Here is a 20,619-nt window from a genome sequence, read left to right as displayed (position 1 = left end):
CATTATATAATGAGCAACAACAAAGTAATTTAATACAATTTCGCCCCCAAAGCTGTAGCAGGAAACATTAAAAAGAGCTGCATAACCTTTAGCTTGAAAAGTCGCAACCGCTATACCCTTTTCGGGTCGTCGGCCCGCCGTCGTTCTGACCAGTTGCTTGACCTTTGCCACAACTTAAAAGTCATAGCTTAAAGTTCAAAGCTTCAAACGCAATCGTTTATATGGAAATCTAAGTTTTGAAGAATATTCGAGATTTAAGAATATGCGATATGGCCGGGCAGTGAGTACCTGTTTCCGGTCGGAAGGGTATTCACTGGGGCCAAATAGATAAACAAAAGCGCTGAGAAAAAAAAAGAGGAAAAATATACACCAACCAACACGTATGACAACAGCAGATATCATATAGCATGACAACAAGTTGCTGACATTTAAGGACACACAGGACCCTCTCAGAGTCTGCTGTTCCGGATGTCTGTTTGCGAATGAAATGTATGTACTAGGAAAATATTGTGCGATGTAAACAACACGGACGGCTAATTTCGACAAAGCATTTATGTACATTTCATTACGAGGGCGTTTGATGGATTTTCAAAAGACCAGTATAAAGCACTTGTCGGTTAAACTTATCCCTTTCTCAAAATGTCTCAAGGCTTTATTTCTTCTTCAGCTTGTTTGATCAGGACCGGAATTTGTTTTTCTAGCCCAGTCGCATAAATCAAGCGGCCAAAAACTTATCATTAATTTGGGACAGTTTTTGGGAATAAATATCTTATGACTTCATAGTGCCGCAGAGTTCTACGCAATTTCCCCAAGTCCCGGACTGGCTGTCAGCTTGGCCAAGAAAACCTTGAGACTGGGCTGGGTGGATTGGCTCAGCTGCCAAAAGTTCGGCTCCAGCCCCTCGTCGTCGCCCTCGCCCCTGCCATAGCCGGCTCGAAACCCAACCTGCCAGCTGGCTTTACAACTTTACATGCATAATATAATAAATTGAAATGTGTGTTATTATGTTGCTCGGGCGGTAGCCTTGGAATTCATAACGAGGAAAAGAAGATAAACATGTTAATAACCTTGTAATAAATTTCTAGCAAGAATTTCTACTAGTTCTGCGTGTTCTTTTTTCCCTCCCTCCCCTTGTTTATTTTTTTCTATGCATAAATTTTTCGAGCTACCCGCCGAACACACAAAGCTGGCTTTGTGTAAACAAAAAAAATAGTCATAATATGAAGGAAAGAATATTGGAATATATGCTGAAAATCCCATATCAAATTAGCCGGTATAGCACAGTGTTCTCCAAACTATTTGTATTTATATTCAAATTAAACTCGTCTAAATCTATAAAAGTTGTGAAACACAAAAGGTTCGCCAGATCCGTGTTTATGAATTTTTTTTTGGCGACATCAAATTGGCTTCCGTGACGACAAAAAGACGTCGACGGCGGCAAAACGCAATCGAATTCTTAGTCGTGCATTAATCGTCTAATTTATTGTTTGATAATTTATGAACTATTATTAGTTGGTCGGAGTGCTGTTCTGCCGCTCTGCTCCATCCGCGATCGCAGATCTTGGAACTTTAAACTCGGATGTCGGCATAAAATGACTCCCGCGCTCTCGCTTTCAATTGGCTTGGTTGGTGTTGCGGTTGCTGTTGACCCTGAATTTTTGGCAGCGACAAGACAATTGGATTGGTAGGGGCTGTGTGGTATTGGGCCTTTGGTATCTGTCGGTCAGCTGATGTGGCGGCGCGGTGGCGGCGACCGCAGAATTGTTTTTTGTCTCTTCTTTTGGTTTTTATTAAATTTTTTTACATTTAAATGTGTATGTTTGCGGCCGTTTGCTTCTTGGACGTTTTTGTGATTTTATGCAGATGAAAATATTTATGTTTTGTTGATTGCGCATAAATTAATTTATATTTTATGGCGTTGGCGCTTCGTTCGTTCCTCAAATGGATCGCGTCGCCGCTCACAGCTCGCCCCTCGCTCGGTGTAGTATGCAAATCACAACGCCGCTGCCTCTGTGTGCGTTTCTTGTTTAATATAAAAGCATAATTTGACCTTAAGCTAAAAATGAGGGCGTTAATGATGTTTTTTGTTTTCCTTTTCTCAATCTATTTTATTAATTTTTTCTGTCGCCGTTTTTTTTCTTGGCTGATTGTTATTTTATTTAGGTTGCTGCTTTTTGGTCACATAAATATTAATTACAGCTCGTGGAAAACCCGGCTACATTCGCTGGCAGACAGCCGGCGATGCCACAGAACCAAACCAAAACGAAAACCGCTGAAAATTACTTAGCCATTGCGTTTATTATTTTACAATTAGCTTGCTCTCTGCACCTTTTTAATTGTACAACACAAAAACTTTCTGTTTTCTGCTTCTCCAAACCACTTTTTCAGGAACCCACTCGAAGAAATTGAAGCAGTATTTAGAACTTAAACTAAACTAAGCTCTGACACCCCACACACAGAATTGTGCGAATGTGACACGTCTATTAACCATACCAATATCTGTAACTTATATACAGCTGTGAAAAAAAAAATAGCACCACCACCAGACAAAATTTTTCAATTGCCATCATAATCATATTTTTAACTTTAGGAAATCGATTTATACTTTTTTCAAAATCGAAGACCCTCAAGATAATAGAAATTAACGAAAAAACATAAGTTTTTTAGATGTTCTTAAGTTATTTAACAAAATTTATTAAAGTCTATAAAATTAAACGAAAAAAATAATAGCACCACTTTTCAAAAATGGATTTTAAATGCTAATAATGACTAATTCGTTAGAGATTCATTAGTAAACAATATTGATATATTAAAAATATATCTATATGCGTTGATTAGTATTTGGTAGCGCATCCTTTGTTGGCTAAAACAGCTGCACAACGTCTTGGCATTGAATCTACTAAGTCCTGGCAGCGTTTTTTGGGTATATTAGTCCAGGACTCCTTAATAACACCCCAAAGGCAATCGATAGTCGTTGGTTTGCTATCAGCAACTGCCTTCTTAACGTCGGACCACAGATTTTCAATTGGATTTAGATCCGGCGACTGCGCAGGCCACTCCAAAACTTGTACAGCATTGTTGAGGAACCACTCCTTTGCCTTTTTGCTTGTGTGTTTTGGGTCATTATCCTGCTGGAAGACCCAAATAAGAGGCATATCATCTTCTGCGAAGGGTAACATTACAGATTGCAAAATATCCACATAGACGTGTTGATCCATTATAGATTTTATCCAGTGTATAGGACCTACTCCATTATATGAAAAGCACGCCCATACCATGACGCTGCATCCTCCATGCTTTATAGTCTTTGTGGTGTACTGGGGCTTGTATTCTGAATTCTTCGGACGTCTGACATACGATCGGGATCCTTTACCACCATACATGACCACCTTGCTCTCATCGGACCATAAAATATTCCTCCATTGCTGGGGGGTCCAATTTTTATGCTCCTTAGCAAACTTAATACGGTTAGCAATATGCCTGGCATTTAAAAGTGGGACTTTTCTTGGGCTGCAGGCTTTCAGATTATGTTGCCTGAGATATGTGCGCACTGTTTGATCCGTTGCAGCAATATTCAGGTCCTTTTTTAGATCTGTAGCAGGCTTGAAAGGTTCCCTTTTGCTATGGCGAACCAACCTTTTGACCTCTAGAGGGGTCATAGAAGGCTTCCTACCGCGTGTTTCCTGGTTTTTCTTATAGGTTATGGCGTTCTTATCATTTTATTTGAACATCCAACAAGTCGACCCACTTCTCGAAAGGATTTTCCATCCTTGATCAACTTTTTGATCAGGTCACGCTTTTCATCCGTGCAGTGTTTTCCACGACCCATTTGAATTTTTTTTTTTAATTGAAATAATTAAATTGAAGACAAATTTGTAAAACACGTGCTTTAAGTCGCTGAAATGTGTCCATTTCTTTGTGAATTCTTTAGAGATGGAAAGTGGTGCTATTTTTATTTTCGTTTCTTTTGCGATCTTTTTTAGTAAAATATTAAAAAAAAATATTAAAACAAGAATTTGAGTAACTATAACTCTTTTTTTGTTTAGTAAGAATATCATTCTACATAAAAAAATTTTATTTGAATAAATTGGTAACATTATTACTATTTTTTTTAAAGCCCAATCGAAGTGTGATGTAGTGGTGCTATTTTTTTTTTCGCAACTGTATATCTATCTATACTCTATGTAAAGTATGTATTTCGAACGAGACTTTTTCCGAGCATAAGTTACTACTACTAAAGCGAGCAGTAAACCAACTAATCTACAATATAAAGTAATTTTTATACTACGACACGAAAACTTTTTATACCCCTAACCTGTTAACGCTGAAACGTGAACTTTATGGAGTGGCAACTACCATGACACGCCACGCCCACGCCCCTACACTCGCACCTGATAAGCATGGTGTTAATGTCACATGCTGTCTCTCCCATACATATATATTCCCATTTTTCCTACTTATTTTTTTTTTTGCATTTTATTAACCTAATTATTTCTCTCTTTTCAAATTGCCCAACTTTGGAACCCACATCTAGTCTGTCTGTGCTGGCAACACTTGAAATTTTTCAGTACACCTCCTGCACACTCACACACTTGCAGCGTTTTTGAGTCCTAGACCCACGCAGACACCCACAGACATAACTTAAACTCCCACACATATCCCCATAGAAACACTCCAGTGCCTTGTGGGTGGCGCTTTGTTGCTTGCATAATTTACATATGCATTTTGACTTTTTGAAATGTTTGTTAATAAAAAAAAATGATTTTTAGAGCAGGACAAGCCGTGTGAAACAACGTGAACTAATACGTTGTTCTTTTCACATCTCCACAGCTGCTCCTCAGCCAGAATAGTGTCCTTGTGGAAGGTTTTTAATTGCTAGAGATAAATGTGTTAAGATAAAGTCACGATTTCACAGTCAGGCACGCGAGCACTTCCGAAGCATACTTCGATTTATCGCCATTGCGATTGTGAATTCGGCGTGTGATTGCTATTAGGGTGCATTTACAACTACGCTTTCTATTAGATAGCCATCTGAACAGTGTCAAAGCAATAATATACACGCTCGTAATGCAAATTGATGAGCCGTAAAATGAATAAGCAGGGATTATAAACAGGAGGGGTGTTTGCATCGAAAGGAAAGCTTAGCATTTAAAGTTCCTGACCTTAAGTTAGCCTAATAGTGATCCATATTTCCAGACGCAGCTGTTAGAAACATAAATTATTCCTAAAGTCTCCTGAAAGTTAAGTTTAAATATAGTCATCAGTGTTACAAATTTTCTATATATTTTATAAATATTTATATGTTTTAAGTGTGTGCATAAAGAGCCACTTTAATAGGAACTGCTTAACAATGTATTAACATTAATTATTACGGTTATGGAATCACCGCATTGTCATCACCATTATATTAATCATCCACATATGTACGTATCTGTCATCGATTTGTGCCATACACATTAATGTAACTTTGTTATTTTGCATAAAAAATACACGTTTATTATTCTAGAAAATAAAGGCGAATGATTCAAAATAGCTTTATTGCAATTTATTTATTGTTAAATCCAATCATATTTCGTAATTGTTTAACTCTAACCAACTTTCAAGCACTCTTCGGTTGTGGTTTTTGCATCATTTACGAATCCACCTGCCCCATTTCCCGTTCTCCATGCTCCAAGCCACTTAAAAGTCTCTCTGTTGCCGACGTTTATGGGGAGTGTTTTGATTATTCCAGCCTCATTATGAGCTGGCGAGTCGAGCAATTAGCAATTGGTAGATGAAAAACAATCATTTAGAACTCCGATGGGAAAAAACTGGCCAGCCATAAAAGTTTTCCAGGGGGGGATGAGATGGAGGAGATCGCCATTGCATAAATCTGTCAATTGCAAAAGTTGAGCGCGCCGGGCTCAGGACCCTGGACCCCGGACCAAGGACCCAGGACTTACTAGAATTATTGTAGAGACGCGCTCGAGTGCCGGGCCAAAGTTCATTTAAAAGTCGGGGCGGACAAATGAATGAATAAAAAGAGCAGGTCTAAAGAAATGAGCAATAAAAGAATCGCTGGAACATTATAAGTGCAATTCCCTGGGTCAGGTCCCCGGCACACTCCGGCTGCCCTTCACTTCGTGGCATCTAGGATCCCTCAAGCATGACATTTGCGTAGGTAGCCTGGCTAGAATGTTTCAACGAAAAGTTTCTCTTCTTTTCCGTTGCTCCTTTTAACGCCGCCGGCGTTCAAATTGAAAAACATAAATCACTCAAGCAGAAGTTGCTGCCAGCGTCTTAGTTGGTAGTGCTAGTAGTAGTTGTAGCTTTTGGCCCGGATTTGTGTGAATAATTTCGTCTTAAAGTTAAATTGAAAGTGTGTAGCAATTTGTTAAAGACAAAAGTCAGTGGGTAGCGAGAAAAAAAAATTGCAAGCCGAAGGGATAGGCCGCAGAACTTCCGGAAAGAGGAAAAAGTGAGTCCAAAGGGAGCCGCACGAAATCTCATTGCAAATAGTTCTAAGGCGCTTTATTTTAAAATTAATTTTGCATGCTGCTTCCTGGCGGCATGCACATGAATGTACGACGACCATGGCTATAGTGTGCTATAGTTATATAGTGCTAGACGGCTTGCCAAGTTTTACGACTCCGCAGACATTTTGCTCGTCTGCTCCGGCACGCTAATCTCCAGCTGCCATGTTATTGCACTTGTTGGCAAAGTTTTTCAAAAAGTGATTTTGTCAGAGATGGGGTTTGGGTTTGAGTTCGGGTTGGGGTTGGGGTTGGGGTTGGGGGTTACAGCAGTGGGAAACATCAGCAGCGGGAACAAGAGGCCAAGGACTGGGGAGTGGCTACAAAGTTTACAGTATGTTTCTTGGGTTTTAATTACAACAAATTCGGCTTGTTATGCCGAAAGTTTGCAGCAGTCAGCTCTGGGGAAAGCCAGTCGGGGCACGTTCATGTGTGACTAAAAGAAATTAACGTCATTATGTTTGTAACTGCTCATATCACGTGCTAACCGCATCTCACTGAACTACTCCCTCTTGTTTTTTGACAAGCAAATTATTTGATTAAATGTGTGTACTTTTACTTTGCACAATTCGAACACGAAAACCAACTTTCAAAAATTGTGACAGAACCGCACAAAGTCTGGCGCAGACAACGCCACACGCCCCCAGCAAAATTCCCAAGCAGAAGCAGCAAAAGAGGCAAAAGGATCCGGAACAGGAGCCGGGCAAACCCATTGAGGCAGATCCACCCAAGCCCTCGCTCCTGCCCAAGCCAAAGGTCAAAGTTGTTATCCCGCCCGCTCTCCAGCAGCGTCTTAAGAAGCATCAGCAGAAGGAGCAGCAGCCGCTGTCCCCTCCCGAGGAGCCTGCCATTCCCGAGGAAGAGGTTCCTCTTCGAACTTTGCCCGAGCCAGAGGACTCACAGTCCGCCCCCGGAGGCAGTCGCATTCCAGTGCGAACTCTGAAAGCCGAGCGCCGCGCCCTGGCAGCTGCCGCCCGCCAATCCGGACTGAGGGTGGAGGAGTATCTCCGGCAGCTGGAGATGGAGATGGAGGAGAGTACTTCGCAGCCCACCACACCCACCACGCCCACAACACCCACGTCGGGCAAGAGCCGGGCAATGATTAAGTAAGTTGAATGCGTGACGGTCAACGAGTTGACATGCGTGCGGGCCGCAAGCGAAGAAAGGTTACAGGTCAAGCGGGGAACCACCGCCGAAAGCCAATTGTGGGCGTGCAAAAGGCCAGGGACTAGCCCAGTTAAGGCTGGACTGACACCCGCCATATATCTATGATAGAGGCACCCACAACTCACACCAACACAAGTATGCACCCACACAAATACGAGTGAGGCAAATACGAACTCTCAATGTTTCCGTAAATGTGTATTTCTATGTATATCTGTCTATGTCGATTGGAACACCTTCTATAAATCTTTGTTTTAGTTAGCGGTGTCTGTTTTGGCCACACCCACTCTTACTATCTCTCTCTCTGTAAATACAATAGATGTATTTTGTAATTAGTTTTGCTTAAGCTGAGCGACCTTTTCGAGTTGACCCCAACCAACTGCACATAATAGAAACTAATCCAATGTAATCTCTTCAATTTAGTGCTGAGAAGCGCGCCTCCTGGCGGGCAGCTCGTCTTCGATCCCTGGAACAGGGCGCCGTGGAGGCCCAGGATGTGATCAAGAACATGCGCAAGATGACCGACGATCTGATCACGCACGAGGCCAAGGCCAGCGAGGTAAGTTTTGAACCAGGAGCGTCCGCTCCTCCAGCACTAACCGAATGCATAGCCAAACCCCAAAAATTACATCCATTAACATGCGCCCGATGACCCGGAGGAGAGACCTGAACTTGCCTGCGACAAAAAATAACCCAAGAAAAAAGCATACGAGCAACAATCCACATAAGCCACATGGTTTGCTTGACTAACTAACCGCAAGTTACTACTAATATGCATCGAGCGTAACTAATGAAGGAACCCGATCGAGAGAAGCCCCCATTGCAACTCTATTAGAATCAAGCGATTTACCTGTCCCTAACACTTTCTCACCTTCTCTCTTTCTTCCTCCTTTCTTTTTCATTTGTTTGTGGCTCCACTAATCAGGCTCAGCCGAAAATAGTCTTTCCCAAAATTGCCATAAAATCGAGCGACGGTCCAGTCATCGTGCGCGAACGCGAGAAAATCCTCGATGAGAAGATTGTGCGCCGCACTGAGGAGGTGCCCTGCCCCATTACGGGGCGACCTCAATTGCGCACCGTCGAGTACATCGAGAAAATCATCGAGACGGAGGTTAGCCAACAAAATTCACTAAATTGAAACCAGCAATTACTGTATAGTATATATATTGGCACTGATTTGAGTTTCGATAGAACGTTACGTTTTAGCCACATTATTCCTAATTTTCAGTTTCTGTCGCCGTCTCTCTTATGTGTGTGTTTGTCTCTTGTGTATATTGTACCCGTAATCGTTTCCGTTTAATTTGTAGTCAGTAATTTCGGTTGCACCCTCTAAACATTTAATGCACCCCCACAAAATACTCGAACCGATACACTGCCGTATCTCATTGTACAAAGCAAACATCTCACCAAGAATTCCCCAGCATAGTCTTAATTATTTTATAGAGCTCATCATTTTTATGGTCTGCCAAGGAGGCTCTTGTCCCTCCTTTCCGTCTTTCCGTCTTCGCGTCTGCCGGTCTGTGTGTTCTGGCTGCTTCTTTTGTCCTTAAAACTTTCCGAGCAAGAGATGTTGTCGTCGGACTGCTGTTGAGTAAAACAAATTTTAATATCCAGCAAGCACTCAGTTGCCAAGAGGATTTTGTTGACATTTCTCCGGCTTACGCGACCAGGTGGTCCACGCCCACTAACCCATCAGGCCGCGAGCGAGCACCAGCCCATCAAAAACCCACCTTACCCAGGCTATAGTGCAGCGCATAAAAAGGACAATAAGCCACTTGCGAGCCACCTACGCGAATAGGTTACCAGATTCGCTGCGCGCGGCCAGAAATCATTGGCAGTTATTGTTGCTGTTTTGAGTGTCGCGGTTTTGAGGCCCTGGTTGTGCTTTTGCCTCAGGGTCGAGCCGCCGCCCCTTTAACCGAACCCAATCTCTCAGTCCCAAAGAGTTTCATTGTCTGTTTTTAGGGTTTGTTGTTGTCACGTGTCTATAAAGCAACGAAAACGACAGCGGCAATAACGACGATGTCGACCGTCATTTGGGGCTTGATTCTGGATACAATTTTTAGTATGCAAACGCATTATAATGACGCGCTGCTTTTTTTATGGCCGAGTCCATTAAAATTAAAGCAAAAGTTTTTTGTTTTGCGGCAGCATCGTTTTAATGAGTTTCAAAATATATACTTATAAAAAGAATGCAAATAAAAACCGAAAAACAAACAAATAAGCAGACAAGCCAGCGAGTAAGCTAACAAACACGCAAAGCATTTTATGCGCTATTGTTATTCAGCGGGCACGTGTTGTTAGGTTTGAAAATAGACGACGGTGCTTGGTTTGGTTTTCAATTTGCAAACGGAAGGAAATAGTCCCATCTGAAACAAGAATGTCAACAACACGAAGAATCGTTGCTTCTTTAGCCCCCGGAGCACGGCGTCACCACTGCATCTGAGACTGAATCTGAAGCCGTATCTGAATCTGAATCCGTATACGAATCCGGCTGTGTGGTTTCATTCTGGTAATTCGAGGCCAAAAAAGAAAACTTTGCTTTAGGCAGCGTTGAGGGTCGAAACTTTGCTTTGCCGCCTGGCCGGAGGCTGACCCCGATGCAATGAATGCGCCGCAGGATGCCGCAGGAGCAGCTTCTGTTCTCGGGTTGCACAGTGCTGCCTGTCAGCTGCAAGGAAGCAGCAGTTTGCAGCAGGACTTAGTTTCAGATTATCGTCCCGGCATAGACTACTCTTTCCCTTTCTCTTTACTTAGACAAGATGAAAATGCAGGCAATTTTCTTTTTATCCAGCAGCGGTAGTCGTTTGTCAATTTGCCGCATATCACGTATACGCCATGTCTGACAGACTGGGAGGCCGGTGCGTGCTTGCCTCGTTTCCAAAATTGCCCAGGTCGTGATCGGATCAACTCGAACTTTAAAAGTATTGCACGTTCACCCTTTTCATAATTACTAATGACACCTCTCACACCCACTATATGTATGTAGTATATTTTCACCTTATCTCACTGTTTGTACTCACACCCTTACATTATTTCTGGTGACTGGCAAGCTGCTCATTTTCTACCTCGCTGTATAAATAAGCTTTAAGCTCTTTGAGTGAAACGTCCTTGGTTGTGGCTGCCTGTGCCTGCTTAGTTGCTTTCCTTCCGTCGCTTCCATTAGTAGTTAGTGTGTGCTACCAAACCAAATGCACAACCAATTCGCCTCATCTCTACTCAGGTGGAGACTTGCAAGGAGCGCATCATATCCTTGGAGCTGCAGGTGCCCGAATCCGAGGAGGGAACGCTCGACGACACCCAACCGCCGTTGGAACTAGAAGGCGACGATTTCGACGACAACGGGGCGGAAGAAGACGATGACTTCGATGAGGAGGATGATGAAGAGGATGACGACGATGAGGATGAGGAGGAAGAGGAGGACACTGCCTCCATTGTCACCGTCCAGGCCAACAACGAGAAGCTGTTTCTGCGGCACGACTCGGACACCTATGGTCCTTCGTCCATCGAGAGTTCGGCATCAGGTAAGGTGCGCATCAAACCAGCGCCCCTGTCCCTCCACCAAACACTGGCCAAGGAGACGACAATTGTCGAGGTGCTGAACCCAGTCATCGGGGGCGATGGCACTCCGCGCACCATCCACGTGAGTGGCAGGGCTCCCTTCGACGGCGACGACTACGACGACGAGTCCTTCGAGCAGGGGGCGGTGTCTGTTCTGCGCAGTGAAACTTTTGTGCTGCCCGCGGGCGCCGGAGGCGAAAGGTCTGAGCTGTCATTAAATGCAAAAATGAAAACCGTGCTCGAGGAGCTGCTGGAGAACGAGCGCGTTAAATTGAATTTGCAGAAGAGCCTCGAGGGCGAGGAGGAGGAGGAGGACGATGAGGGCAGCAGTGCCTATGGCGACGCTCGCGATGATGTGGAGAGCGCCTATGGGGATGCCGTCGATGATGTTGTTGACTTTGGCCGTGCAAGTAATGACCGGGACGATGCCAAGAATGGCAATCAGCAGCTGCTGGAGGAGCTGATAAAGGACAGCAACCGCAACACAATCATTGCTAAATTGGCAGGCCAATTGTCGGACGATGATGATGAAGAGGACGACGACGAGGAGGAGAGCAGCGATTCCTCTGAGGAGGAGAGCGACGACTCCGACGAGGAGGATAATGCCGAAGAGCAACTAAATGTCACCTATGTGCAGGGCGCCCAGGTGATCGAGAATCTCAACACGGTGGCGGCTACTGGTGGCAAGCTGCACAAGTCCCAGACCTACACCGCCATTAAGCAGGCCGAAGAAGAAGCAGCAAAGGAGCTGGATATGGAAGAGGATGAAGCGGTGTCCGAACCTGAGAGGGGTCCTTGTGGTTCCCATACTCTGGCCCAGCTCCAGGCGGAGCAACGAGCGCTGGCCGAGATCTCAAAGCAGCTGCGCAAATCCGTCGAGGATTTGCTCAGCGCCGATGGCGGCACTGTAGTGGAGACACAACGCACCTACACCCTGCCGGCGGCCAGTGACAGTGCGGCGGTGGTCACCGTCACCGAGGTGGTCAAGAAGCAGAAGAAGCGAAAGGGCGGGTCCGGCGAAGCCATCTTCAACCGACTGCTGAGCGGCGATGGGGCGGCGGAGCGCCAGGTCTTCGATCGGCAGCAGGGCGAAACTGTCACCACCACGACCACCACAACAGAGGCTGTCAGTCCGGATGACAACGCCCAGCCGAGCACCAGTGTGGTGACCACCACCACGCGGACCGTGTCGAACGTTGTTACCAGTGGCATTCCCCGGCCAGAGACCAGCAAGCAGGGCAATCGCAACGGCAACGGCAATGGTAACAACAATAATAACCGCAACAAGAACAAGCGAAAAGGCAAAAAGAAGTAAAGTGGCCTGCAAGCCGGCAAGCTGGCAAGAAATGTGACTACATAGTTGAAATTGCGTATACGCCGTGTGGTGGGTATGTGAGATCGAAGCAAACACGCACGCACAAAGTACAGAAATACGCACACACATATACAAAAAAGAAAATGATTTCCCACATATCAGCGTGTTAGCCAGTTCTCTGTCATTATATACCCACTAACTGTATACATATGTATATACATATATCTATGTACGATATTCGCATATGTATTGATATTAATTATTTGTGCAAATAATGTGTCCCCTGCATTTACAAACTCATTTGTTACTAATCATTAAACTGTTTGTATTAAAACAAAATATTTTCATTGCAAATTGAAAATACATCGAAAGACGAACGAAAACAGCAAGAATTTAATATTGTGCAGAAACCGCAAAGAAACGACTGCAACAACTATAATTAAAATAATCTGAAACACGAGCCCATCAAAATTAAATTAACAACAATATCTGCGACAAACAGACCAAAACACACGACAAAAAAAATGACAAAAATCTTATTTAATTGAATTAAATAATTTCATTTTGTTTGCATTTAACTATCATTTGCATAAAGCATTGGGTTTTTTCCCTATCATCTTTAATTGCAAGGGCTCTGTTTTATTTTTGCCAATTAAATTTACGTTTTATGTTCTAGCAGAAAAAGTAGATGCAATTGCAATTCCAATTCAAAATCCAAATCCATGCCCAGCAACCGGCCGAAGTATTCACGATGATCCTTCTTAACCAATCTATCAAATCGAAGCATTCCGACTGCCCACATTTTGGGCTTATTCGTCTTAGTTTTAGCCATAAGCAAACCGGAAACAAAACCCAATTCGATGAGAAAGAAGCGAGCCTACCTACGACGCAAACGACTAGAGAACATAAATCAAATAATCGTATATAACTTTAGTTAGCCGAGTGTGTAAGTGCGTCCAGTTGTAATCCCTAGTATGTATGTAGAACACAACGCATAAGCACAACTATAACAAATGTCCTATGGCGATTTCAGTTTTCACCTTTATACAAAAATGTAAAAAAGTTTACAAGCAATTTTGTGTAATACCTATGATATTTAGTGTGTAAATTCTATCTTTTATAAAAGCAAAGCAAATATGGATAAACGAAAGAAAATAAAAATTAATTGTATGCATTTTGAATTAAAAACAAGTGTTTAAATTAAATCATTCTATTCAATTGTGGGCTTTAAATATCTGAGCTAGGATGTTGTTTCATCACCGTGGTCGAATAATTATACCAAATGGATTTCCGCAAAAATAATCCATATCTATAAACAGAATGGCGTTTATTTTTGTGCGGCTTAAAAGAAGCAAAAAATAGAATTAAGAGTTGAGCACACCGCCGGCATCAGATCTGTGTCTAAAAATATTCACGTTTCGGGTAAGTGACTTGTATTACACGTATACATGTAATTGACATTTGAGTTGCAAAACTCGCAAAAAATTGAAAAATATGAGTAGAGGCAAGGTTTTTATCTATGCGGCGAACAGGCGCACACCGACACAAGCACACCCGATTCCCTATTGAAAAGAGTGTGTGTACTACGTATGTACATTTATGTACAGTGTATATGGCAAGCAGGAAGGAGCTGCCACGGCGTGATGGAAGATAGAAATGATGAAGGACGAGAGCCAGTTCCACAACTAGAACGCACAACAAACGCCTTCCGACATCGCCTGTTGGGGTAGTCAAATAGATAGACAGCTGGCAGTGGGCGGTGACTGCTAATGTGAAAATCGTTAGAATTCATTCAGAGGGGGAGGAGTACAAGAACTTTCCACCGGATTCGCCGGCTCACGTTGCCGTTCCCGTTGGAGTTGCCGAGCTGCTGCAGTGTGCATAATACGATTTGAAGTGCGCAGCATACGAGATACTTCTTACATCAGTATGCACTTGCGTCAGCATCTTAAATATTTCATGCGCTGCAATTGAATTAAGCCCTGCTGAATGCTCGCATTCAAAGGCCCTGTTGCTCCTGCTGCTGATGTAGACGTTGGCTGCCGCGTGTTGCATGTGCCGAGTGCAGTGTTTCTGCGCCAGGCAGGTCCTGTGTTGCTGGCCGCTCTGAGGAAGACAAATGAATGAGGCAGTCCCTCGACGATGCCCTTGACCGCGCGCCTCCTTTTTTCCGCTCTTCCGGTCCCGGCATTAGCATTTTCGCAGCCATCATGCTGCATCCTTCATGAGCAGACGCCACTGCAGCCGCGACGCTAATGCAACCACCGTTTCAGCAGCAACATTGGCTACATACCAGCATCAGGAGTAGCCAACCAATGCATAGCGCATTAATCAAAATCTCATTTTGGTGGGCGGTACCAGCATCAAAACACTGCCCCACCCACATCCACACCCAGGCACAAGTATCCTGACATTGTTTACGTGGCCAGAGAATGGAAAAACAAAAACAGTTTGTCATATTTTAATACACTCCAGTGGTCCGACAATGCAGTTGATGGGAGGGCGAGAACAAGCTGCGATGTCGTGGCCAAAAATCCAGCCAATTGTCGTCCTCTGTCACATTTAATAGGATTATGCTTGGTTAAACACAAATATCCTTGGACACACTCGCATACACACACTCCCACGAATACAGAAAAAAGACAGGACAGAACATACGCTCGGGGCGAGTGGGTGCCACATAAATTTACAACATTTGCTCCTCGAAATTTTTCACATTACACACATAAATCCTGGAAAGATGCTTCTAGCAGCTAGTAGCTACTAGCTACATGCTGCTTGCTGGTCGTCGAAACCTCTTGAAAAATGTCCACTGTTTGTTTGTAAAGCCCACTCTCGCACACACTCGGTCACAATCTGTTGGGCGTAGAGGTAAGCTCATGTGGGCAGGTGAGAGCTGAGACGGAGCGTTACTGTCTACGTTACAGTCCTTGGTCCTTGGGCGCGTGCTCGTCGTGCTATTTGCGCCGCCCGTTGCTGAGTTATCTGGCAAATAATGGAACGTGCTGTGCAGATGATGCGTTTTCATAAATTTTAAATAAGCACAGCAGCTGGCGTGGAAATCCCAGAGCAACGGACGCAGACCCGGCTCTGGATTCAAAGCTGGAGGCGAATCCGCATCAGAAGCCCACGCCAAGGCGATGGAGGACAGTTTGTGCTAGTGCATAATATTCCATTTTATTCGAAAGTTTAGTGGAGTTTGCTTAACGCCCGCCTCAAGTTGGCTGATTCATTTATCAGGCACTTTATCAGCGACCATCGGGCAGAATGCAGTCTCAGACGGACATTGAAATATCTTTAGGGACTTTTAATAGAATTCTGCTTGGGCTAGAAAGTTGCATAGAGAAAATATCCTTAAAATATTTTTGTCAGGACCCCAATATATAATATCAAAGCAATATTTTATTTATAATTTGCCATATTGATTTCCATGAAATACGAATTTAATCTCCAATTTAACAGGAAACGCAAAAGCTTGCAACAAGGAAATTTACCTGGAAATTTGTATTCTCAGAATAACTTTAAGGGGCTTATAACAAGGTAGTAATTAATTTTTCACACACATTATATTTTTTTAAACCTGAAAAAAACTTTTCTCTTTAACTGAAATATGCTACGACTTTTCGCCAAGTGACCTAAAACTATCCCTCAGAGAGTCACTCCTTGCGACAGGAATCCCATGAAAAGGCCATTGGTGAACAGACAATGAGTGGCCAGTGCGGATGGGCTGATGGCCTGATGGTCTGGGCCATAAAAATGCATAGTCCGCATTGCAATTTTGATTGGACCACCTCTTTCCCATTCCACATTTCACCCCAGTTGTTGTGCTGGTGCTCCTTCAGCCTGTTGCTGTTCTGACCAAAAACGGAAAACTGCGAAAAGCGCATGCGCTGGAAGGGAGCACAAACTGTTGCAGTCGCCACTACAAACATTGCCCCTCCGAGGGCCGTTTTATCCGACGCCTTATCCAGAGGAGGTCTGAGGCCTGCTTGCCTGGCTTTAATAGCTGTTGGCGTGGGGCAGGTCCCCAAAGGGACTCGGCCTTAGTGTCGCCCTCGTCCTCATCTTCGTTGGCTGGAAGTCTATGCAAAGTTCGCTTTTTGTTTCTTCGCTCGTTTCGCCTGGAAAGCACGAGTATTTGTGATGGCTTTGGAGTCACCGAGCTTACTCCACCCACATAAAGCCACTATAGCCCACTGTTATCCCCGTCCACCCAGCTCGTGCCACTTTTTTTCTGGCTTCCTTTTTTTGTGCTGCCTGTCTTGGCGCTGTTCCTCTTTTTCGCACCACTGCGGCAACTGCTGCTTTGCAATTGCAATTTTCAAGGATATGCTTGAAACAGATTTATATGGAGGGCTCAGTACGTGCGGAATTTATTAATGCTTCCCCCGACCAGGCACCCTTTCCATTTCATACAGTTACCTTTTCCTCCGCCTCAGCCCTTAACTCCCCATCATTAGCTGACGGCCAACAATGATGCCACCCACCCGCGTTACGTAAGGTGAGGTGAGCAAAGGTGGCAAAGAGGGCGGGCATATCGAAGTTTGCACATTAATAATGAGCTGTGTGTTCAGGTGAGAGCTGCGAAATTTGAATCCTATGTATGTTTGTGTTGCATTTGGTATTACGAGATTTCCGCCTCAAACGCAAATGGAAACAGACACCGCGAGGCACAGGGTTGGTTGCTTCTGTCCGCGAGACTTAGCTCCAAATCCAAACCCGTTAAACATCCGGAGGTAGGAATGGCAACGGAAGACCTGGGCTCAATGGGAGGTGGGTGGTGGGTGATGGGCCGCTTTTCGGTGGTACAGAACAGCGATCACGTACACGCATTAACGAACTTCGGTGCTCAAAGTGCAGTCGAAAGGCAAACAACACTAACAAAGCTGCCAGACTCTTTACGCCGTAAAAGTTTATCTGTGTTTGTGCAGTTGGCGAGGGTTCCCTTGGCAATAAGGCTTCCAAGTCAGGAGCGAAAACATTAAAGGAGTCCGCTGGAAACAAAAGCTGACGAGATTCGGAGTAGTGGCTACGGTTTAGCATATAAAAGCGAACAGCAAAATTAATTTTAACTTCTACAGCCCTTCCACATTACAAAGGATACCATCAAATTTTTAAAAGTTTTAAAAACAAAATGTTATTTTCTGAAGATTAAAACCAAAATCTTATTAAATGAGAAATGAGCTTGTGACATTTGATAATCTTAATTCATTTTTCTTATCTTAATAAGGTACATGGAAGAATGTATTGGTTTCATTTGAACTTCACTGCTGCTCTGGAAGTTTTTTTAATTGCGAATATTTTCCCATTATGTTCCCTCAATTAATTTTCCGTCCAGCTTAACTCTCGTTAATTAATTTCCATACATGCCCGCTATTCGGTTAAGATAGTTGAAGCTTGGGACTTCGCTTAAGTTAAGTTTCATGCCAGCTCATCCCGGCACTTCATCAACCGGCCACAGTGCAACGGTCGGGCGGAAAAATCTGTTAAATTGGATGGTTGCGAGCTTTACGAGCTACGAGCCGTCGAGGCATGCCCCATCTCAATTTGCATACATTTTGATTGTGATTATCCAGGGCCACTGATTTAAATACGGACGGATAAGGATGTGGGCGGACAGCGCGATAACGCCGCCTCGGATGACTGCATGTGGCATACGCAGCTCTCCGAGCTCATTAATAAACACGGCGCTCCGGCCAGGCACCGCATCCCATCGCATTGCATCGGATCCCATCAAGAGTAACAGTAACAACAACGCGGCAAACGCAATTCTGTGGCTTGTCCGGCGATTTCTCGGCTGATGACGAACTTGTGGTCAGTTAGTTCGTTGGCTGGGCCATTTCCTGCTTATTGTTTTCCATTGGTGAATACCCGGGCATGCCTTTAAAGCGCTTGAATGAAGCGTATGCCCCACGTCCAAATAAATTATCTGCATGTTTTTAAAATTCTTTTTAATTAAAATAACATTGACTGAGTGTGAATTGAACATGTATTGGTAGTGAAAAGCACTTACTTCAATGATTGTGCAATGCAATTATTACGAACGCTGCTGCATTAAGTTATGCGGACTATTTAACATCCAAATTTAATCGTATTCGTAATTGGGGTATTAAAAATTAACGAATGGAAAATGCAGAATGGCACTTTAAGCTCTTGCGGAATTTATTTAAAGTGTTAAAAGTAGTTAATTATGATACATGGCTGAAAGTTTCCTGGATTTTGAATACAAATTTCTGCAACGAAAATGAAAGTTTTCTGCAGCCTTTTGCGCTATTACATTTCAGAGATAGAAAAATGAAGTCTCGGAGGCCCTAAATAGCCCGATGAATTCATTTCTCATCAGCATGAGCTCAGCTCAGCGTAGCTTTCAACAGTCTCATCAGCAGTTTTCGCTGTCTGTTTCAGCCACAGCAGCGGCAACTGCACTCAACATTAGTTTGTTATCAACGCTCGATTGCTGGGGAAAATTGAAAAATATTGTCGCAGAGCTGCGCGGGTTGCGAAAGCGGATCCACAGGATGAGCCACGGGAAGCAGTTGAACCCGAGATACAAAGACAGCAGCTGCTCCGGATGCTCTGGATGCTCCGGTCGCCTCCTCCCTCTAATGATGGATTGCGCTGAAAGTGTCTTAAGCTCACACGCGCGAACTCTTCAAATAAAAGTTTTCAAATGTCGTCGATGCAGGCGCAAGACGAAAGACCCGGGGCGGTGCTCCATTTTCGCCATAAAAACTTTACTTTTGATTTTGCATGAGCCGAACCTGCTAGTCTCTAAAACTATTTGGGTTAGCTAAGTTGCGAGCTGTGAGCTGCGGGTTGCTGGGTGATAAAGGAGCCCATTGCTTCTTTAAGTGCACTCTGTGCTCCGTTTAGTTGGAGGAATTTTTTGCTACGAAAATAAATCATCTTGATCGAGCGAACTCTGTCCGGTGAAGGAATATTAAAGCGAGCGTTGCAAAATCGAATTTAAACAATGTATTCTCGCTGCTGCAGCTGTTGCAGACAGATAAAAGAGCAGAAGTGAAAAATTGTTTAATATTTTCCAAGAATTCCCTTCGGCTGGAGAGTAACTTGAAAGCATTTACGTTTTATTTATTGATCTCAAAGGGGCTTAGATGTGGTAATGAAAGCTGTCGAATGTTTTAAACAATTATTGAAATTCGCCTAGGGATATGAATTTCTGGTCAAAAACAAGAAATTTCCATTTGGGCATTAATTTTATCTTTATGACAAACGGAAGGGGAGAGCAAAACTTGTTGCACCTGTCCTGGCAAAAACACGATTCATTTGTCAGCCACTCCAGGCACGCTAATGTGGTCAATGCCAACTGTTGCAGGGTTGGGCGGGCCATTCAATTGCAGGATGCAGGCCGAATGACTCTATAAATGTATCTTTGCTGCCCACCCCCAAATCCCCACTCCTCTGGCCCAATAAAAGTCAAGAGCACGCTTCGTTGGCAACGTTCCAAACGCTGCAGAGACGATGGCGGCGTCGATGGCAATGGCAATGGCGATGGCTATGGTGATGGTCGGGGTAACAGCAATGGCAACGGCAACAGCAACAGCAACGACGGCAGTGGCAGTGGCAACGGAAACGGAAGCGCGCAAAAAATTACGACTGTGAAATGGCGGCGATAACGGGGAAACCGAGAGGCATGAAGAAATGGAGCAACTAAGGACTAAGTGGCAAAACATGAACAAAAACTTTGTCCGTTGCGCGGCCGACAAGTTGAAACTAATGACAATTTTGTTGTAATTAGTTGCGGCTTTGCCGTAAACCGGCAAATGCGACGGCAACAAATAAGTTGTCAGCGGACTTAAGTTAAGCAATTTTCATAGTTCTCGTCGCGCTAGCTGGTAAATCTTTTAGGACTAGAAGCCCGGCTCAAATTTGTCGGAAATGAGATTCATTTGTTTTCTTTGCCGAGATTGTTTGAGGATTGTGTGGCATGGGCATGGCATGATGTTCGTGTGGCCCATTATCCAGAAGCAGATTACATGGCGGTGCAAGGCCAGTGCCTGCCATATATTTTATGGCTCAAACCGGCTTCTGGCTTTTAATTATTTA

At 43.9% G+C, this 20,619-nt stretch overlaps 1 protein-coding gene across 32 annotated transcripts in view; it reads left to right on the top strand.

The window, feature by feature from the left end:
* LOC6499238 (protein lap4) overlaps positions 1-13,742 on the top strand; it is a 60,486-nt gene extending 46,744 nt beyond the window's left edge. For 16 of the 32 annotated variants that reach the window (XM_044717206.1, XM_032452070.2, XM_014910464.3 and 13 more), the window contains 4 exons: positions 7,118-7,618; positions 8,100-8,235; positions 8,602-8,787; positions 10,900-12,625. In XM_044717206.1, the coding sequence (XP_044573141.1) occupies positions 7,118-7,618; positions 8,100-8,235; positions 8,602-8,787; positions 10,900-12,552 (2,476 nt within the window). In that variant the 3' untranslated portion in view covers positions 12,553-12,625. Of the gene's footprint in view, positions 1-2,388; positions 4,291-7,117; positions 7,619-8,099; positions 8,236-8,601; positions 8,788-10,899; positions 12,626-13,228 lie in introns of those variants that run through there. The other 16 variants (XM_014910471.3, XM_014910467.3, XM_014910487.3 and 13 more) reach the window with 8 other exon arrangements.
* Positions 13,743-20,619: the final 6,877 nt, after the last annotated feature.

The sequence above is a fragment of the Drosophila ananassae genome, chromosome 2L (assembly GCF_017639315.1).
Source record: "Drosophila ananassae strain 14024-0371.13 chromosome 2L, ASM1763931v2, whole genome shotgun sequence".
Classification (NCBI taxonomy): domain Eukaryota; kingdom Metazoa; phylum Arthropoda; class Insecta; order Diptera; family Drosophilidae; genus Drosophila; species Drosophila ananassae.
The sequence above is the reverse complement of the archived record's forward strand: the minus strand, read 5'-3'. Positions and strand labels throughout refer to the sequence as shown.